The following is a 23,122-nucleotide window of genomic DNA, read 5'->3' on the forward strand; positions in this document are numbered from 1 at the left end:
TAATAACTGATTTACAGAGGAGATGTTAAGAATGTTTGAGGAGGATACGCAGAGGAGGAAGTGGTGGGGATAGATTGTGAACTCACTACCTGAAAGGGTGAAAAGAACAGAAATCTTGATTGCATTTAAAAATGCTGAATATGCTCTCAAGACCTGTGATCTACAAAGTCACAGATAAAGATCTGGAAAGTGAGTTTGGGTTAGCACAGGCACAATGGGCTTAATGGCTTCCCACATCATAAATTTCTATGGTGAAGACCTATTAAATGCTCTGATAATTATAGGAAGAATGTGGAAGCTTCAGAGAAGGTGCAGAGGAGATTTATCCAGGTCTTATGAGGATAGGTTGGGTGAATTATGGTATTTCTCATGGGAGAAAAGGAGGGTGTGTTGATTTGATGGAGGTGTTTAAGATGATAAGAAGCATAGATAGAGTGGATAGCTGGTGACTTTTTTTCAGGGCAGAAATGACTAATACAAGGGGGATATTTTTTCCAAAGTGGTTGGAGTACTGTATGGGGGGGTGGGGGGGATGATTTTTTAACATAGAGAGTGGAGGGAGCTTGGAACGCCCTGCCAGGGGTGGCGGAAGGGGAAGATTCATAAGGGACTCTTAGATAGGCAAATGGATGAAAGAAAAATTAAAGTTCAAAGTAAATTTATCTTCAAAGTACATATATATTGCTATATACAATCAGATTCATTTCCTTGCAGGCATACACAGTAAATCCAAGAAGCACAATAGAATCAATGAAAGACCATATTCAACAGGATGGACAAACAAACAATGTGCAAAAGAGAACAAACCGTGCAAATACAAAGAGAAAAATTAAGCAAGAAATATTGAGAACGTGAGATGAAAAGCCCTTGAAGGTGAGTCAATAGTTTGTGTGAACAGTTCAGTGATGGGGCAAGTGAAGTTCAGTGAATTTATCCCCTCTGCTTCAAGAGCCTGAGGTTTGAGGGGTAATAACTACTCCTGAACATGGGATGTGTCCTGAGGCTCCTGTAAATTAAACCTGATGGCAGTAGTGAGAAGGGAGCATGGCAGGGATGGTGGGGGTCCTTGGTGATGGATGTTACTTTCCCGTGATGGCGCTCCATGTAAATATGCTCAGTAGTGGGGAGGGCTTTATCAGTGATGGACTGGGCTGTATCTACTACTTTTTGTGGGACTTTCTTTTCAAGAGCATTGCATTTCCATATCAAATCATGATGCAACCAGTCAATATACTCTCCACCACACATCCATAGAAGTTTGTGGAAGTTTTAGATGTCATGCCGAAGGTTCACAAACATCTGAGGAAGCAGAAGTATTGCCATGCTTTCTTTGTAATGGCATTTACGTGCTTGACCCTGAAATGATAATACCAAGGAATTTAAGGTTACTGACCCTCTCCACCTCTGATCTGCCGATGAGTTTCCATGAAGGGCTATGGGGGGAGAGGAAGTTAGATTGATCTTGGAGTAAGGTTTATGGTTGGCGCACTTTAAGGGTCAAAGGACCTGTACAGTACTATGTTCTATGATGTTGCCATGGAGATAGCAAACACAGATTGGGTGACTGCATTGTGGAGCAATATGTAAGGCTGACCTTCAGCCTTCATTGTCGAGGGAAGGGGAAGTCGAGAGGGAACACAGTCCTCATAAAGGGATCAACAGTGGAAAGGGTGAGCAGTTTCAAGTTCCTCAGTGTCAACATCTCTGAACGTTTCTCCTGCACCCTACATACTGATGCAATTACATAGAAGGCAAAACAGGGGCTATACTTCATTAGGAGTTTGAGGATATGTGGTATGTCACCAAAGACTCTCGCAAATTTCTACAGCTGTACTGTGGAGACATATAGCTAACTGGTTACATCACATTTTGGTAAGGAGGGGCCACTGCACAGGACTGGAAAAAGTTACACCAAGTTGTAAACTCAGCCAGATCCATCACGGGCTCTTGCTTCCCCAGCATCAAGGACACCTTCAAAAGGCGATGCCTCAGAAGGGTGGCATCCATCATTAAGGACCCCATCACCCAGGACTTGCCCTTTTCTCATTGCTATCATCAGGGAGGAGGAACAGGGGTCTGAAGACAAACACTCAATATTTCAGAAATAGTGTCTTCCCCTCCACTGTTAGATTTCTGAATGGACAATTAAGCCATGTACACTACATCACCATTTTGCTCTCTTTTTGCACTACATATTTAATTCAATTTTTAATATATATTTCTTATTGTAATTTATAGTTTTTAAAAATTATTATGTATTGCAATGCACTGCTGCCACAAAACAACAACTTTCATGACATATGCCAGATATATGAAACCTGATTCTGATACTAAACAACAGTATGGGGAAGAAATGTGATCCAAGTGACTTTGACATGGAATGATTGTTGGTGCTAAACGGGGTAGTTCGAGTCTCTCAGAAACTGCTGATCTGCTGAGATTTACACAAACAACTGTCTCTATAGAGTGGTGCAAAAACAAAAAAACATCCAGTGAGTGGCAGTTCTGTGAGCAAAAATGCCTTGTTAATGAAATGGGTCAGAGAATAATGTCTTGACTGACTCAAACTGACAGGAAGGCAACAGTAGCACAAAGAACCACTTGCTACAACAGTGGTGAGGAGCAGAGCATCTCGGAACGCACAACATGTCCAACCCTTAAAGTGATCAGGCTACAACAGCAGAAGGCCACGAGCATACACCCAACAGCCCAACAGCTAGTTTATTAGGTATCATATGCACCTAATAAAATGGCCATTCAGTGTGCATACAAATACATAAATTATGTAGAGTTACCTTTAAAATCTTTAATCCAATAAATTCCAGTAACTTGCTTTCTCTGTGTCAGACCTGGCCAGTACTGCTGTTCGATTGTCCATCTGTAATATTAACTCAGTTTTCCCTCTTTCTCTGCACACAGCCACATCACTTGGGTGTTTCCAGCCTTCGCTCCTGCAGATTTCAGTTTTCAGCATGAGCTCTCCTGTTGCTTTACACTTCGCCTTCTCTCAGAATCAGAATCTTTTATCATCACAAATATGCCATGAAATTTGTTGTTTTCACTTCAGCAGTACAGTACAAAACATAAACATTGCTATAAATTACAATAAGAAATAGATACACACACACACACACACACACACACACACACACACACACACACACACACACACACACACACACACACACACACACACACACACACACACACACACACACACACACACGTACATATAATTAAATAAGTAGTACAAAAAGCTCATGGGTTGCTTCATTGTTCATTCAGAAACCTGATGGTGGAGGGGAAGAAGCTGTTCCTAAAATGTTGAGTGTGTGTCTTCAGGGTCCTGTACCTCTCCTCTGACAGCAATAATGAGAAGTGAGCATTTCCTTTTTCTAACTGTCCTGATTGTTCCCTCAGTCAGGCAGTTGAATCAACCTGGGCAAGTCTGGATCAAACCTATCACTGACAGTCCCACTGTCCTATCTGTCCCTATCCCAGGTTCTCTGCAATTTAAATCCACAGCTCCTAGTTACAACAGGCTTACATCAGAATTCAGAGCAGTCCACAAACACTACCTTGTTATTCCATTTGTTTTGCACCATACTTGGGTTAATTTTATGTTCATGCACTGTTATGCCGCCACAAATAATCTTCCAAGATTCAAGTTTATTTATCATTGAAACTACAATGAACTGCATCATTTTCATTAACAACAACCAACATATAATTCATGTCATAGAACTCAATGTTAATAAATCAGATTCTGTGTCCCATTCCTGACAACTGTCCATAACCTAATGAGTTTGCATGTCAGAAGTGTGATGCCTGCAATATATTGAAATAAAACATAAGTGAACTAAGTATAGTTAGACATTTAAGTTAACCATTCAGGTATTGCCACCAGAATTCCCACACAATGGGGGAATGCCTGGAAAAACCACAGGAACCATCAAATCCATTCCTTTGGTCTCCCAAACACTCATTGATTCGTATAGGCTGTACACAGGTTGGATGTTGGTAGGCTGGGGACAATATATATATTGATATCTCCCTTTCCCAGTTCTGATGAAACATAGTAACACACACACAAAATGCTAGAGGAACTCAGCAGGTTAGTCATCATCTATGGAGAGAAATAATCAGTGGATGTTTTGGATCAAGACCCTTCATCAGATTGGAAAGGAAGGTGGCAGAAACCAGAATAAGGAAGGAGGGGAGGGGAAAGAGTACGAGCTGATGGGGGATAGGTGGGACCAGGTGAGGGGAATGGTGGCTGGTGGAGGGATGATGATTTGACAGACAGACATACTTTATTGATCCTGAGGGAAATTGGGTTTCATTACAGCCGCACCAAGAATAGTGAAGAAATATAGCAATATAAAACCATAAATAATTAAATAATAATAAGTTAATCATGCCAAGTGGAAATAAGTCCAGGACCAGCCTATTTGCCTGGGGTGTCTGACACAGGTAGGAATGACTTCCTATACCGCTCAGTGTCACATCTCGGTGGATTGAGAAGCTAGGAAGTGATAGATGGAAGAGGTAAAGGGCTGAACAAGAAAGAATCTGATAGGAGAGGATAATGTACCATGGAATAAAGCGAAGGAGTTGGGGAACCATAGGGTGGTCCACTTGTTCCCCTCCCCCAATTGATCTCCCTCCTGACATTTATCCATGCAACCAGGACAAGAGGGACAACCACGACCTGCCCATTCGCATCCTCCCTCACCACCATTCAGGGCTGTAAACAGTCCTTTCAAGGGAGATGATGCTTCACCTGCAAGTCTATTGGGGTCACCTATTGTATTTGGTGCTTTCACTTTGGCCTCCTCCACATGAATGAGTCCTGATGCAGGTCGGATACCACTTTGCAGAGCACCTTCGCTCTTCACCACAGTACTCAGGATCACCCAGTGACCACTCATTTCAATTCCACTTCCCATTCTGACATATCTGTCCACCACCCTCCTCCACTGCCATGGTGAGGCCAAACACAGGTGGAAGGATCAACACTTCATATTCTGTCTCCAACCTGATTTCTCTAACTTGTGGTAATCACTCCCCACTGTTTCCCCCCTTTTCATTTTCCTCAATCTAATTACACTCTCGTCCCTTCTGTTCTTTTCCCCACCCTCATGACCTGCCAATCACCTCCCTCTCGTTTCCCACCTCCTTTCCAGCTTCTCACATCGTCCCCTCCCTCCCCACCTATCCACCTTCTCAATCACCTGATCTCATCTGTCATCTGTCAGCCTGTACTCTTTCCCCTCCCTCCACTTTCTTATTCTGGCTCCTGACTCCTTCCTTTCCAGTGCTGACAAAGGGTCTTGGTCAGAAACTTTGACTATTTATCCTCTCCGTTGATGCTGCCTGACTTGCTGAGTTGGTCCAGCAATGAATGTGTGTTGCTCAAGATCTCCAGCATCTGCAGAATCTCTGATATCTCTGATGAACCATATTTCTCTTTACACAGATGCCACCTGACCTGATGAGGATTCCAAGCATTTTCTATTTTGTTTTTTTAAAAAATGGAATTATATGTGCAATTTGTGGTGTTTTTATTTGGGGAAGATCTGGACTGGGAGGTGGAGTACATGACATTCAAATGCACATTACTGGGGGGTGCAGCAGTTAGGGTGAAAACATCCACCAGGTCCGGCAGCATCCATGGAAAGAGAAGCAGATTTAATGTGCTGGATCGACAACCTTTCTTCCAAACCTCCAGCCACGTCAAGCAAACAATTTAACAATAAAGTAGGTATGGGCCGAGGAGAATCTCTCTGCACAGCTTAATAGTAAAATACAACAACACTTCCATAAGATATAGGACTAGAATTAGGCCATTCAGCCCATCAAGTCTGCTCTGCCATTTCATCATGGTTGATCCCAGATCCCAATCAATGTCATACACCTGCCTTCTCACCATATCCTTTGATGCCCTGACCAATCAGGAAACTATTAACTTCCACTTCAAATATACCCATGGACTTGGCCTTCAACGCAGTCTGTGGTAGAGTATTCCACAGATTCACCACCCTTTGGCTAAAACAATCCTCCATTCCTCTGTTCTATAAGGTCACCCCTCAATTTTGAGGCTGTGCCCTCTAGTTCATTAGAGAAAACATACTCTCCACATCCACGTCCTTTCAATATTCGGTAGGTTTCAATGAGATCCCCATGCATTCTTCCAAATTCCAGTGAGTACAGGCCCAAAGCTGCCGAACGTGCTCATTTGTTAACCCTTTAATCCCCAGAATCATCCTTGTGAACCTCCTCTGGACTCTCTCCAATGACAACACATCCTTTCTGAGATATGGGGCCCAAAACTGTTGACAATACTCCAAGTGTGGCCTTGACTAGTGTCTTTATAAAGCTTCAGCATTATCTCTTTGCTTTTATATTCTGTTCCCCTTGAAATAAATGCCAGCATTGCATTTGCCTGCTTCACCACAGACTCAACCTGTGAAGTAACCATCAGGGAGTCCTGTACAAGGACTCCTAAGTCCCTCTGCACCTCTGATGTTTAAATTTTCTCCCCATTTAGATAATAATTGGCACTATTGTTCCTTTTACCAAAATGCATTATCAAACGTTTCCCAACTTCCAACACTCGGGAACGGATTAACCCTTTTCTAACATATAGATTTCGGAAAATAAAATCCTAAATAGTGAGTACTTTTAATAGAACTCGAGTTTGAAAATCGATCTCAAACCAGCTGTAGTCAGCAATGGCAGGGTAGATTTTTGTTCTCGATCTGGTGAACAGTGGAAACGACTTCTGGAGCGTGTCGGCACATACAAGCCTCATTTTTTTTTCCATCGTTGGCGAAAAGTATTACCGCACTTTACATGTTAAATAATTTCTTCAACTGGTTCTGCGCTTTAGACAATCTCTTGGAAACGCTCACGGAGTGATCTTCACCGGACTGCTGAAAATATTTCTAAAAGTTACATACCCCAAAAGCTCAAATTAGCCCCCAAGATGATACTTCTGCGGTCGTCCATCCACCCCACCCCCCGGCGATTTGTTTTTACCACGGGCGTCAGAGGGTTAAAGCACCCCTCTTTGCTTCATTGGAGCTATATCCCACAGGGTTTCGGAGCTTATGTAACTTGCTTTGCGAAGAGGGTAGCGCAGATTTTGGCGAGTCCGCTCGCGCCCTATAGGCTTGACACTTGGCGATTCCCATCTGCCAGGACTGGCTGTCAGCGAGTGTGGAGCCGGGAAGACCAGGCTGGTGGAGCAGGGGATTTGGACTCCGGGGAGACACAATCGAGTCCACTACCTGACGTCTGCACAACGCGAGTATAGCTCCCTTTAACTGTCCCACGCTGTTTCCTGCATCCCATTTAACTACCGGAGAGAAGCGCGGCATGCAGCAGTTTCCGGGGCAAATTGTACCCCAGGTTCGGCCCGAACTATACGGTGAGTATCGAACTACATCATGCAATTGTTTAGTGCCGAAACTTTTTGTTTCTCGTCAAACTTGTGATTTGGTTATCAAGAAATGTAAATCTTTTAAATCGAGGGATCTAGGAAACAATACCCAGCTAACAAAATAAATACAACGACCCCGTTTAATTTCATGGTGTATTTGCGCTTGACAAGTCCAGTTTTTGTAGTAAATGTTCCCACTGCATTTGATCCAAGATTCATTGAGCGAGGAGTGTAATTAGAAATTGAAAAGAGCGTCGAATCTGAACTAAGTGCCTTCCGTTAGCTTTTGTGGTTACTTGTTCATGACTTCATCCGCCAATACAACCCCACCCACAATGTAAGCAAATCCCAAGCAATCTAATCCTCGAGAAGATTTTAAGGAAATTTAATACATTTTAATTAGTTGCGCCTCTTTTAATTGATGTCTATAAATTACATTCTGCACGTTTATAATGAAGCGTATTCGTCTGTGTTTGTAAACGGTTTGAACGTTATTCGCGCTAATCTTTATTAGGATTTCGAAAGAAGACGCGAAATTTTATTTAGCAACGATGCCTTTAGTTTGCGTCTCGTAGTTAGTTTGCATCACACCTAGAAAGCACATATCTCAACTCCAGAATTATTCGCATCAACTCGATGCGGATTGATTTGGTTAAAGTCCGTTTCCAATTCATCCTCCAAGGATGTTCCAGGAGAGGGGTATAATTAACTGATGAAGGGTCTCGGCCCGGAGCTTCAGCTGTTTATTCATTCCCACCTGTCCTGACCTGCTGACTTCCTCCAGCACTTTGTGCGAGTTGCTCTGGATTCCCAGCATCTGCCGAACCGCTTGTGTGGGGTTGCAAACGCAGGGCACATTTTACAATCCGTATGGTGTTTCGTTTAGACATTTACGGATATCATATCCATTGATCAAACCAACAATCCGAAATATCAAGCTATGGAGAGGGAAAGTAGTATTATTCACAACGCGCCATTCGCTTGAATCAATTAAAAAAAAACTCGCAGAAAAGAGAAATGGAAAACGTTCCTCGTTTACTTTTGTAACACGCGCACCAGAATTAGCTGCGTTTGACTATTAAAACTATCGGCTTTTTTATACGCAGTGACTAAGTCCAGACGGGCTAATTGGATATCCTTCTGCTATGTTCCACAAACGCTGGACATTGACCTATGAAGAGAGAGAAAGCGGACTGTCCGTAGAGCTTTTACAGTTATGAGAAGTGAACCGATTGAAATGGGGGGCTTGTTAGAATGTATATAAGTGATGTTCCTCCTTGGCCAGAGGGGTCTAGAACTAGGGTTCATGGACTAATATGAGGAGTTTAGCATTTAACCACTGCATGGGGGGTGGGGGCACAAAGGTGCAGCGGGTTATACAGTTGCCACACAGTTTCCATGCTCTTGGTTTGCAGCCCATGCTGCCCGTTGGAGTTTACATTTTCTCCACTTGGATGCCCCAGTTTCTTACAGTGCACCTCCACTAATTGGGACACATGGGGACCAATACATTTTGGCCTTTTGGCTCAATTAAATAGCTGCCCCATTTAGCCAAGGTTTCAAGGAAATAGTTAAAAAGGTATAAAAAAAAGACACACTACCATTGAAGTGAGTAACAAATTATGTATGTAAATGAAATACAGACAAATTTGAACTATGAAACTGTAGTTCCTAATTGTTATCAATGGAGAAATCCATTGTTCACTGCCTAGTTCTTTCGATAGACTGCAAATGAGCAAAATCAATGCAGATATCTAGTGCAGATACTGGACTGCCTCCGTACAATGCATCCTGCAAATCTTCATTCTCATTCTAACATTCAAGAGGATTGTTGATACTTTCAAATTCTCTGTAGCTCCTAACTTGTAGAAGTAGTGAATTTGTTTTATTTTAACTCCTGGCTGTTTCCGGCATCCCCAAGCTTGAAACCTCAGTAAGCAAAACAATTCTGAATTGTCTTACTGCTTATTTCTTGCCAACTATCAGTGACAGAAATCGATGATAGTTTTTAGCACAAACACACGCAACAGACGCTATTTAAAAAACCATTCATTCTAAGAATGCTGTACTGTCTTACAGCCATGCAAGTGCGTGTGACTGGCACTAGTTAGAAGCTTTTTGGCAAAAGTCTCCTGTTCCAATTAAGTGGCATAGTGTCCCAAATAGACGATGGGAATCCTGGTTATTTCTTTGATTAGATTTTTTTTTTAGCATTGCCCCAAATAAGTGGCTGCCCCAATTAACCAATGGCCCCTTGTACTACCTTGAGATTCATTTTCCTGTAGGTATTTACAGTAAGATAAAGAAATGTAATAAAATTTATGAAAAACTATGCATAATTAGATACCCAATATGCAAAAGAATCAGAATCAGGTTTAATATCACTGGCATATGTCATGAAATTTGTTAACAATGGTAGCAGTACAATGCAATACATGATAAATAAAAAACTGAATTACAATAAATATATTGAATAGTTAAATTAAGATAAATAGTGCAAAAAACAGAAATTCAAAAAAATAGTGAGGTGGTGTTCATGGGTTCAATGTCCATTTAGGAATCAGATGGCAGAGGGGAAGAAGTTTTTCCTGAATCACTGAGTGTGTGCCTTCGGGCTTCTGTACCTCTTTCCTGATTGTAGCAATGCATATAGATGATGGCAAGACGTATTGCTCCAGGGATTGATTCCTAATGTTTTTTTTCTTTTTTCTTTTTTTTTAGTTAGTAGGTTTTTTTTTAGTTAGTTGGGGTTCTCTTTTTTCCCTTATAATTTTTTTTTTCATTTTCATATATTACGATCAGCTTTTTCTTCAGCTTTATTAATTGTATATGTATATATATATATATATATATATATATATATATATATAAAACAATTTGTTGAAGTTTTATATCATAGCTGTAGAAGATTATGTATCAATAAAAAGATTCTAAAAATGAAATGGGAAGAGTGAATGTCCTGGGTGATGGGGGTCCTTAATGATGGAAGCCGCCTTTCTGAGGCACCCCTCCTTGAAGTTGTCTTGGACAATACAAAGGCTGGTACCCATGATGGAGCTGACTAATTTTACAATTCTCAGCTGCTTGCTGCAATCCAGTCCAGAAGCCCTCCACCCCCCATACCAGATGGTGATGCAGCCAGTTAGAATGTTCTCCATGGTACATCTGTAGGAGTTTCTGAATGTTCTAGTTGACAAACCAAATCTCCTCAAACTCTTAATGAAATATAGCCACTGTCTTGCCTTCTTCATAGCTGCATCAATATGTTGGAACCAGGTTAGATCCTCAGAGATATTAATGCTCAGGAATTTGAAATTGCTCACTTCCTCTACATCTGATCCTTCTGTGATTGGTTTGTGTTCCCTTGTCTTAAATACGTAACACTGAGAACATGAGTTGTAAAGAATCATTGAAAGTGAGTCTCTAGGTGATGGAATCAGTTCAGAGTAGTGCTAAATGAAGTTATCCATGCCAGTTCAAGAGCCTGATGATTGTAGGGTAATAGCTGTTCCCGAACCTGTTGGTATGGGACCTACAGCTTCTGTACCTCCTACCCAAATGCAGAAGTGAGAAGAGATCATGGCCAGGATGATGAAAGCAGCTTGATGATGGATGCTGCTTTCATGTGGCATTCTAAAGATGTGCTGGTAGGCTCATTGGCCACTATAACTTACCCCTGGTCCTGGCGTACAGCAAGAGAGTTGAAGTCCATTGATAGCTATGTGAGAAAAACTAGATTACAGAGTATGTTTCCTCTAATGGGGAATTGGAACTGATGGGAATGTTCTAAGACCTTATATAGACCTGCTGGGCCAAATAACCTCCCACTATATGTAACCCCTTGGGTCGCCTCAGGCTCGCTCAGCTCGTTCTCGTCTAGGGGGAGCAGCCTTCGGCCCCGCCAAACTGGGTAATCAGCTTGTGTAAATGCTGTGTGATGTCCCCGCCTCGCCCAAAAACAGACAGTACACCATATGCGATTAAATGAGTACAATTTATAAAGGTAACTATAACTAAGTGATTAATAATGATACAGTATATATGAAGGAAAAACAATAAAGAAAAGGCGCCAAACTTATCAAAGTCCAAACCACTTCGTGCACAACCGTTAGAGCTCAACTACTGAAGTCTTCTGGCCACCATTTGATACCCTCCGAACTCCTCGACTTGCAGCTCAGGACCACCCGAAGTGGTCAACCAAACACATCTATCGTCGTCTACTCTCCTCAGGGTACCTCCCTGGCCTTGGACCCCCCTTCTTGGGGTCCGTTCCTCGCCCAGTTTACAGCATCGCGTCCTCTCTCTCTCACCCCCTCGCGCTGATCTCCCCAAAATGTCCGCCAACAATAGCTTACAGACTCAGAAGAAAGAACAACATTAATCCCAATTGGTTTACAAAGGAATACAATTCTCGTTATCAGTAAATTTTAACCCAAACAAGCTTCCAGCACTCTCTCGCAACAAAGAAGCATTCCTACTTTTAACAAAACAAAGAAGCCATTTCGATTACATACACAGTAACAAAGAAAAAGAAGAAATTCCCTTTACATATAAGAGGAAAATATCTGAAATAAGCAAGATTGGGATGAGAAGAAATTTCTTTACTTAGACCTTGGCACATCTATAGAATTCTCTACTCCAGAGAGCAGTGATCCTCAGTCACTGAATAATTCAACACTGATTCTTTATAAGATATTAAGAATAGCAAAGGACTCGTGTCAGTGCAAAAAACGTTGTACTAAGGTAAAAGATCAGATTAAGGCACATGAGGATGAACTGTATTTGTTTGTTTTTATTCATCTTTTTAAGTTACTTCCATTTAATATTGTTGGCAAGAGGTAATTTTATTGCCTAATCCTGAAGTGCATAAGTAATTGGTTAACTTTGATTCAAGCTGGGCCCTCCTCCAACTTCCTACACACACACACACACACACACACACACACACACACACACACACACACACACACACACACACACACACACACACACACACACACACACACACACACACACACACACACACACACACACACACACACATCCCCAGAGGAACTCAGAAAGTCAGGCAGCATCTATGGAGGGGAATAAGCAATCGATGTTTTGGGCAGGCATATTTTGCCTAGGCTAGCTTTATGTTTTGATTCTGTTCAGTGAGCTGTTTGATTGCACAGGTAATGAAAGTTAGGATTTTGCTGAGTGAAGAGGGAGTTAAACTAAAGCTCCCTGTTCCTTCAGCACTCCCATGAAATGTTTTCAGCCTCTGTGTGTCTCATGGCTCACTGACAATTAATAATAGCTGGTTGAATGAGCAAGCAGAGGGCAGCAATGAGATCAGACCCCAGGCTAATAGATTCTGAAAAGGGAATCAAGTTCGCAAAGACCACATCCAAAAACAACAGCAATATAATAGTAGGTCCAAATACCTAAGATTTCTTTGAACTGGATGCCTTGACTCTTAAAATTAAACTCAACTTTTTAACTTCCAAGTTATTACAGGTGTCCTCCCCTTTACAAAGGTAGAGCGTTCCTATGAAACCTTTCTTAAGCTGAAGTGGCGTAAAGCGAAGAACCGTTAATTTATATGGGAAAAATTTTCGTAAAAGCGCAAATCCTCTTGGTAATGCGAATACAGGTTACTAATGTAGGTCTTTTGTAAAAGCGAAGTGGCATAAAGCGAACTTTTGTGAAGCAGGGGACACCTGTACATTTAAAGTCAATAGCAAGGAAATTTCAGACCAGAAAATAATGAGTGAAATTGTAATTAAGCTGTTCTTCTCACCACTGGCAAGACCTGAACAGCTAATGTGTACTATAACCTTTGAACCCAGAACAGTTTCCGAACTGACTAAATTTTGGATCAAATTCAGTAAGAATTTTAAAAGCAAGATCCTCACATAAATGTCATTACGGCTTGCCTTATTCCTGTGGATGTAAGAAATTATCTATTTGAGACTTCCTTAACCCTACATGAATAAGGCAAGGTGTAATTACATTCTTGTGTGGATTTTGATAATATTATTTATTGTTTTAGATTTTTGTCTGATATAAAACTCTATGCTTCCCAATTGCCTTAATCAGGATTTACCATTCCTAACAACTGCAGGTACCTGAGCATGATTTTGGAAGAAACTACTTTTTAACTTTTCGGTAGCATAGTGGTTAGCGCAATGCTTTATAGTACCAGTGAGCAGAGTTCGATTCCCGCTGCTACCAGTGGGGAGTTTGTACGTTCTCCCCACAACCGTATGGATTTTTTCCAGGTGGTACGGTTTCCTCCCACAGTTGAAAATGTATTAGTTGTTATGTTAAGTGGCCATTGTAAATTATCCCGTGATCTGGCTAGGATTAAACTGGGGGAGTGATGGGCATTGCAGCTCAAAGGTCTGATTCTGTGCTGTATCTCAATAAATAAATTAAATAATTATACATTCAAAGCAGCTCCACAGAGATGGATTATGAAAAAAAATAGCAGACTTGATAAGCAGGAAAATAATCACTTTAATTCTTTTGTGGAAGCTTATTGTTGAGAGTACGCAATGTTAACACGTTTTCAGATTGTTTATTACATGCTTTGATTAAACATAAATGTTGCAATAAATAACACTTGAAAATTTAATGCAAATTAAGATATTAATTGAAATGTGTTTAAAGTTATACTACAAACTGATTGCTAATTCAAATTTTGCATCATAAATCTTGACATTGTTGGAGAAACAATTCTTGGCATAAACGTTTTAATGCTTCTGTGGCCAAGTCATCAACTGAGGGAAAAAAAGCAACAATTAACTATTTTTTCACATCAGATGAGACAGATTTTTGTAATGTGTACTGAGGAAAAGGCTGAGGTGCAAATTGATTTGATTTCAAGTATCTTCTGGGAAGAAACTTTTTTCAGAGAACAAATGGGCAGAAATCATTTTTGACAGTTTCCCATTTTTTTTCTCTTTTTTTCCCACCAACCAGCTCATTTTGGTAGCGGGAGTAGATCTTTTTTTAATAAAATACAATTATTTTATTTCATTTCATTTCATTTCATAATTCAATTTTTTTTCTACATGATTGATTTGGAATATGGGATACTGTGATCATATTACTGTGATTTAAATGTAATGTAATTTGTATTACTTGTATGAATTTGTATTTGTATTCATGCAATTTATATAATATTAATAAAAATATTGAAAGAGACAGTTTCCCATTGCAAAACCAATTCCTTTGGATTCCATTATTCTTTCTGGGTGTTCCCACAGACTCCCTGCACATCTCCAAAGTATTTCACTTGAGTGCATTATAATGAAGGCCAGTAATGGTGAAATTCTGAGTGTCATCAGTGAAGCACAGATCTAACTTCAGTTTCTGAAGTTGAGTTGCTGCCAGCATTATCAAGTATCAACTTGGCAAGAGAGCCAAGTTTCCTAGCGTGAAGGGGGAGGGGGGCAAAAGTTTACTAGTGATCCCTGCAGCTTTAAACCTCTGTTTGCTGGGATTTTATTTTGCCATTCTGTCTTTGCCGTGGAAGGAAGTGATGGAAGCAGATAATCGTCGTGCACTCCCAGCCACAGTGAGAACTTTTAAAGTTTAGCTCTTAAGCTGTTTTTGTGTGAAGAAGAAGCAATAGAACACTTAAGAAGGAAATCAGGAGGGCTTAAAGAAGACATGAGTTTGCTCTAGCAGACAAGGTGAAGGAGAATCCCAAGGGCTTCTACAGGTATATGAAGAGCAAAAGGATAGCAAGGGACAAAATTGGTCCTCCAGATTATCAAAGTGGTCATCTATACATGGATCCAAAAGAGTTGGGGGAAGATCTTCAATGGAGTTTTTGCATCTGTATTTATTTGGGACATAGACACAGAGTCTATAGATATGAAGCAGAGCTGCAGTATCGTCATGGACCCTATTCAGACTAGAGGAGGTGGTGTTTGCTGTCTTGAAGAAAGTTAGGGTGGGTAAGTCCCTGGGGCCAGATAAGGTGTTCCCCTGGACCCGTTGGGAGGCTGGTGCAGAAACTGCAAGGGCCCTAGTAGAGGGTGCTAGAGGATTGGAGGATAGTTAATGTTGTTCCTTTGTTTATGAAAGGCTCTTAGAATATGCCACATATGTAGAGATAAGGAGGAATGGTAAATCTGTGGAATTCATTGCCACAGGAGGCTGTGGAGGCCTTGCAAACTGCATCCCAGAGATTTATAGTCATAAAGAAAACTTCTGCCACATTAGCCTCCATAAATCAAAGTATTGAGTACAGTAATTGGGACATTATGTTGAAATTATGTAAGACATAATTTGGAGTATTGTGTGCAGTTTTGGTCACCTATCAATAAAATTAAAGAATGCAGAGAAAAATTTAAATTATGTTGCCAGGGCTTGAGATATTGGGAAAGGTTGAATAGGTTAGGGATTTATGCCCTGGAATGTAGAGATTGAGAGGAGTTTTGATAGAGATAAACAAATACAAGCAGGCTTTTTCCACTGAGATTGGGTGAGACTACAACTGGAGGTGATGGGTTAAGGGTGGAAGGTGAAATGTTTAAGGGGAACCTGAGAGGAGAACTTCACTCAGTGGGCAGTGAGATTGTAGAATGAGCTGCCAGCAGAAGTGGTAGATACGGTTTGATTTGAACATTTACGGTAAGATAAGTTTGGATAGGTACATGGATGGGAGGGCTATGGTCCAGGTGCAAGTCGATGGGACTACGCAGATAACTAGCTAGGTATGGACTAGATTGTCCAAAGGGCCTGTTTCTGTGATGCAGTGTTCAATGCCTTTCCGACTCAAAGCCACAGGGACTGGAGAAACGACAGGAAGGCAGAATTTCATATGAAGGCACTGGTGAACATTAGTTTATAGGAACAGTCCACTTCTCCAAAAAGGCAATAGTCAAAGTCAAAGTGAAATTTGTTATCAGAATACATATATGTCACCATTTGCTTCTTTGTGATTCATTTAATTACAAGCATTTACAGGAAAATAAAGAAATACAATAGAATCAATGAAAAACTACACACAGGCAAAGACTATTAGACAGCCAAAGTGCCAAAGAAGACAAGCTGTAAAAATAAAAATAAATAAATAATACTGAGAGCCATGAATTCTCATCAACCTCTCTGAATGGAAAATCCTACAAAAGGTAGTGGATTTGGCCCAGTACATCACAGGTAAAGCCCTCTCAACCACTGAGCTCATCTGCATGAAACGCTGTCACCTCCCAGGTCAAGCTCTCTTCTTGCTGCTGTCATCAGGTAGAAGGTGCAAGAGTCTCAGGACTCACACCACCAGGTTCAAGAACAGTTTCTACTCCTCAACCATCAGACTCTTGAATAAAAGAGGATACCTGTACTCACTTGCCCCTTCGTTGAAACGTTCCCACAATCAATGATCTCACTTTAAGGACTCTTTATCTCATGTTCTCGTTATTTATTGCTATTTATTTATTTTGCATTTGGACAGTTTGTTGCCTTCTGCACTCTGGCTGAGCTTTGATTGACGCTGTCTGTTTAGTATTCTATAGATTTGCTGAGTATGCCAGCAGGAAAATGAATCTCAGGGTGACGTGTATGTTGTTATTGTTCCTTTCCGCACCTCGCATCACATCGGGCGGCAACCTTGCCGTTTCTTTAGTATTTGTCTGTTTTTTATGATGCTGAGTTGCTAGCTCAACACTCAACCCAGCATGCAAGGAGCTGCCCAGATTCGAACCTGGGACCACTCGCCTCGAGGTCTGGTGCAGTTGCCACGAAGCCATCAGCTGGTAGACATACAGTATATGCACTTTGATAATAAAATTTACTTTGACTTTGATGAGTTGTAGGGTCTTTGAAAGTCATTAAAATTCATGACCTATCCTCTTAGTAGAACGAGTAATAACACTTTTTGTAGGTAAATACCAAAATGTTTCATTACTCTGCCATTTACAGGATGTCCCAATTCAACAGCTGTTAGCAAATTTATCTCCATACTGCAATCAAGGATCATGAGAAGGAATGAAGATGGAGTTGTACTGTAATAACATTATCAAGGTATTGCTTTTTTTTTTAGAATTACTGATCAAAAGGAAGAAGAGGGCTATATGGCTTTCAAGCATCCTCCTACTTCTTTCACTCCTAATCACCGCTGCTGGTATTGCCGCTGCAACAAGAACAGAGAATATAAGCATCATCGGCTATGTGTCTGGAATAATTGTAAGTGCAAATGGAAAAATCTTTTTGAGAGGATAAGTTTCACTTCCTGTGGAAACACCCACAAATGTGTCTGCTTTCTGAGACCTTAGGAGATAACACCAAAATAACAAAAAGGAAGTTGGGAATCTGCAATAAATACAGAATGACATGAAAATGCTCAGATAGAGAAACAGTTAACATTTCAAGATCCAACAAGAGTTAGCGATCTAACAGGGTTTAAGATGCAGAGAAAGAAGTTTGGGAGTGGTGAGGGAGGAAAATCAAAATTATACCTAATCTCAGATAAGGTATCAGGCAATGCAAGTTCCATTCCAACAATGGCTTCTTGCTGAAATTAATACAGCCACTAAAATGGATAAAAGAAAAGCTAAGAAAATAGAAAGGTCTTGGCAGAAACTGATGAAATGTCATTAAACTGACATTTTAACACTTTCTCTCTCTACAGATGCTGGCTGATTTACTGATTATTTCCACTATTTTCCAAGAATACCAAACTATTTTCAGCAATACATTTTGTGCAGTCGGTCTCTTATTTCATGCTGTTGCAGCATTTCAGAGGTATAGATTGTCTTTATCAATTAGGAAGATGGGGGGCACATTAAATGTCATTAACTGGTATCAGAAGTACAAGGACCCAGCAAAAAATGAATTTTACAGAAGCTCCATGTCTTGTGTACATTCCATTTTTGCTTACCCTGCTGTTGGGTACATTGTGTTTACATTGTGGCAAATCTGATCATTTATTCCTTATCTTGCTCCCAATTTCCGTTGATTGTGCCATGGTTCCAACCGTTAATTTCCCAATTGCTTCTAATTCACTTTGATGACAGCACACCTGGTTTCCATCTAGAACTGCAGTATAAGAACTCCAGCATCACAACCACTAGTCGCCAGTTTGTTGGTCTTTTTTCCTATGAGTAAACTACATTTCCCGACCACTTAGAACTGTTTCTTCTAAGTTTAGCTACAGTTTCAGGGTTTACCCATGAAACTCTGTTTCTCTGAGTCAAAGCTCCAGGTCAAGGTTCCATATCAGGGCTCTGGGTCAAGATCCCTCCTCCTTGCTGTTCAGCGTTTACGCCCGTGTAAACAGCCAAACTCAATCTCCGTGCCTGTGCCCTGCCCTTGGGTTCACTTCCTTCACTCCTTATAACAGAACAACCTAGCCACAATGGACCCAACGGACACGAAGACCCTGCAACAAGGCCTCACCAGCCAGGGCTCCCTACTGAGTTTGCACAATCGACTTCTCCAGGATGTCACGGACAACCTCCGTTCCCTGTCAGCTAATGTAATGAAGATTGGTGACCAGGTGGACCGAGTATCCACTCAGTTTATCCCTTCCACTCCGAGAACTCTGTCAGACCAGTCCAGACAGTCTGAAGTGCCGGGCCTTCCTTCTGCAATGCTCCTTGGTGTTCGATCAGCAGTCATCCACGTACTCCACGGATAAGTCAAAGATTGCTTATATCATGGGGTTGTTGCGGGAAAGTGCCTTAGTGGGGGCTACAGCTGTCTGGGATAATCAACTGGAAATCTGCTCTTCTTTCCCCACCTTTATCGCAGAGATGAGGAAGATCTGGGACCACCCTGTACGTGGTAAAGGTGCATCTAAGCGTCTACTCACTCTCCGCCAGGGCTCACACAGTGTCACTGAGTATTCCGTGGAGTCCCGGACGTTAGCAGCCAACTCGGGGTGGAATGATGAGGCACTCCAAGGGGTATTTCAGGATGGTCTCAGCAACAGGGTGAAAGATGAGTTGGTGGCAAGAGGCGACACCAACAGCCTGGATTCCTTAATCTCCCTAGCCACCAGGCTGGACAACTGTCTTCGAGAACGCCATAGGGAGAGAACTGGCCGTCCACTCCTTTTGGCTACTCCACGGCACTCTGTACCATCTCCCACCAGCACAAGCCTCCCTTCTCCTCCAGCTCCTAGAATAGCTTCCAGCCTGGCCGTTTCCACCGCTGAACGGAACCGTCTTTCTCCCACAGAGTGACTTTGGAGATTCAGAGCAGGAGAATGTCTCTATTGCGGTCAGTCCGGCCACTTCTGTACAACCTGTCCCCTTCGGCCAAAAGGGGAGGCACCAATAGAAAGGGGGACCGTGGTGAGCCAGATAACATTCCCTTCAGTTCCCTGAACCCTGATGCAGATCCCGGTTACCTTATGTTACAACCGACAGTCCCTGCCTCTGTCAGCTCTAGTGGACTCCGGTGCTGAGGGCAATCTTCTGGATGAAGACATAGCTTCCTGGGCCAGAATTCCTCAGGAGCCGCTGAGTACCCCTCTGGAAGCCCGGGCACTAGATGGCAGACTTCTGGCCCGCGTCACACACTGCACACCACCGCTGTCTCTAATTCTCTCCGGGAACCATCGGGAGCAGGTACAATTTAACTTAATTTCCTCCCCTCAAGCTCCTATAGTTGTTGGGTATCTCAGGTTGGTCCGCCATAATCCTCACATTGACTGGTCCACTGGGAACATAGTCAGCTGGAGCCCATTCAGTCACTCAACTTGTCTTCAGTTGGCCCTTTCCCCAGTGAAGGTGACTCTAACCTCGTCAGCCGCTGAAACCCCTGACTTAACCAAGGTTCCAGCAGAGTACCATGATCTGGGACAAGTGTTTAGCAAACAACAGGCTTTTTCCCTGCCTCTACACCGCCCTTATGATTGTGCTATTGACCTTCTCCCCGGAGCTCCTCTACCTTCCAGTTGGCTGTATAACCTGTCCCGACCAGAAAGGGCTTACTTAAATGAATCTCTCGCGGCGGGTATTATCCGACCCTGTTGGAGCAGGTTTCTTCTTTCTGGGGAAGAAAGATGGTTCACCGCGCACCTGCTTTGACTACCGAGGCCTAAATAACATAACCGTAAAGAACAAGCATCCACTACCCCTTCTCAACTCCGCTTTCGAACCACTTCATGAAGCCACCATCTTCTCCAAGTTGGACCTACAATGTGCCTATCATCTGGTCAGGATAAGGGAAAGAGATGAGTGGAAGACCACGTTCAACTCCCCTCTTGGTCATTTCGAATACCTGGTCATGCCATTTGGCCTCACCAATGTGTTTGTCTATTTGGATGACATCTTAATCTTCTCCAGGAGTCTTCAGGAACACACCCAACATGTCCGTCAGGTTCTGCAGAACAAACTGTTCATAAAAGCTGAAAAGTGCGAGTTTCATGTTCCTTCAGTCAGTTTCCTAGGATACATCATTGAGAGCGGGCAAGTGAGGGCAGACCTGGAAAAGATCCAGGCATTGGCGGAGTGGCCTACACCCACGACACTCAAGCAACTCCAGCGATTTCTGAGTTTTGCAAACCTTTATCGTCATTTTATCAGGGATTACAGCCGGGTGGCAGCGCCCCTTACTCGACTCACCTCTCCTAAGACCCCTTTTCACTGGGACCCCGAAGTGGACGCTGCCTTCTCGGAGCTGAAGAGGCGTTTCACCTCCGCTCCCATCCTGGCCCAACCAGATCCCTCTTGTCAATTCATTGTGGAGGTCGACACCTCCGACTCTGGGGTAAGAGCAGTCCTCTCCCAACGCTCAGGCTCTGACCAAAAACTTCATCCCTGTGTCTTCTTTTCTCGCTGGCTGTCCCCCGCTGAACGAAATTACAACATAGGGAACCAGGAGTTACTGGCAGTCAAACTTGCTTTGGAGGAGTGGAGGTACTGGCTGGAGGGAGCAGAACATCCATTTATCGTCTGGACTGATCACAAGAACCTCGCATACATCCAAACCGCCAAACGTCTGAATTCCCGCCAAGCCCGTTGGGCATTATTTTTTGGCCGGTTGAGATTTAAGAACAGGAAGCCCAATGCCCTCTCCCGTCAATACGTTTCCCAGGAGGGCCTTCCCAACCCCAAGACCATCCTTCCATCATCCTGTGTAGTGGCTGCCCTCACCTGGGAGATCGAGACCATGATCAAAGAGGCCCAACAGGCTCAACCTGACCCAGGCAACGGACCTTCCAATTGCCTCTTTGTGCCCAACTCCGTTCAATCTCAGGTTCTCCAGTGGGGGCACACATCCTGTTTTGCCTGCCATCCCAGCATCGATCGGACACTGTCCCTTCTGAAGAGGCATTTCTGGTGACCTCCATAGATGCTGACACCCGTTCCTTTGTCTCTGTCTGTTCTGTTGGTGCCCATGGAAAACCCTCTCACTGACCACCTGCTGGACTGCTTCGTCCCCTACCTGTTCCTACCCGCCCTTGGTCTCACATAGCACTGGATTTTGTAACGGGACTACCCCCTTCACATGGGAGCACTGCCATACTCGCCGTGGTGGACTGTTTCTCCAAAGCTATGCACTTTGTAGCCCTTCCCAAACTCCCTACAGCTCGTGAAACAGCCGACCTTCTCGAACATCATGTCTTCTGCCTTCACGGGATTCCCTCTGACATTATTTCTGACTGGGGTTCCCAATTCAAGTCAAGTCAAGTCACTTTTTATTGTCATTTCAACCATAACTGCTGGTACAGTATGCAGTAAAAATGAGACAATGTCTCATCTCTCAAGTTTGGAGATCTTTTTGTCAAGCCCTTAGAGCCTCAGTAAGTCTGTCATCCGGCTTTCATCTGCAGACAATTGGTCAAACAGAACGGGCTAACCAGGATTTGGAAGCAGCACTGCGCTGCATAACGGCCAACAACCCGTCTTCCTGGAGCACCCATCTCGCTTGGGTAGAGTACGCCCACAACTCCCTGGTCAGCGCCACCACTGGAACGTCTCCCTTTGAATGCTCCCTTGGTTACCAACCCCCTCTGTTCTCCGCTCTTGAAGATGGCATTGCTGTGCCTTCTGTTCAGCCCATCTCCGCCGGTGCCGCAAGATCTGGAAAGACACGCGCGGCCCTGCTCTGCTCAGCCGACCGCAACCGGAGGATTGCCGATCGCCATCGGATTCCTGCACCTGATCATCAGCCTCAGCAGAAGGTTTGGCTCTCTTCTAATGACATCCCCTTCAAGAACGAGCCCAAGAAACTCACCCCCGCTTCCTGGGCAATTTGAGATTGAGAGTATTATTAACCCCACGGCAGTCCAACTCAAACTACCCAGTCTATGCACATCCATCCCACATTCCACGTTTCCCAATTGAAACCTGTATCTGTCAGCCCTTTGTGCCCTCCTGCTGAACCCCCTCCACCTGCCCTGATCACTGACAACCACCTAGCGTACTCTGTCCGGAGATTACTGGATGTGCACTGCCGAGGCAGGGGCCTGCAATACCCGGTCGATTGGGAAAGATACGGCCCAGAGGAACATTCCTGGATTTCCCCGCTCCTTTATCTTGAACCCTTCCCTCATCTGTGATTTCCATCGGGACAATCTGGACAAGCCTAGAGGCTCCCGTTTGGGGGGGTGGGGTACTGTCATGGTCCCTATCTTGCTCCTAATTTTCTTTGATTATGCCATGGTCCCGATTGTTAATTTCCCAATTGCTTCTAATTCGCTTTGATGACAGCACACCTGGTTTCCATCTAGAA

At 43.0% G+C, this 23,122-nt stretch overlaps 1 protein-coding gene across 1 annotated transcript in view; it reads left to right on the plus strand.

The window, feature by feature from the left end:
• Nucleotides 1-7,215: 7,215 nt before the first annotated feature.
• The window catches only part of LOC140725671 (transmembrane protein 255B), a 101,091-nt gene continuing 85,184 nt past the window's right edge, over nucleotides 7,216-23,122 (plus strand). Inside the window, exons 1-2 of the mRNA XM_073041453.1 lie at nucleotides 7,216-7,432; nucleotides 17,481-17,623. Coding sequence (XP_072897554.1) covers nucleotides 7,381-7,432; nucleotides 17,481-17,623 — 195 coding nt within the window. The 5' untranslated portion in view covers nucleotides 7,216-7,380. The remainder of the gene's footprint in view (nucleotides 7,433-17,480; nucleotides 17,624-23,122) is intronic.

Source organism: Hemitrygon akajei, chromosome 3 (genome assembly GCF_048418815.1).
Source record: "Hemitrygon akajei chromosome 3, sHemAka1.3, whole genome shotgun sequence".
NCBI lineage: Eukaryota > Metazoa > Chordata > Chondrichthyes > Myliobatiformes > Dasyatidae > Hemitrygon > Hemitrygon akajei.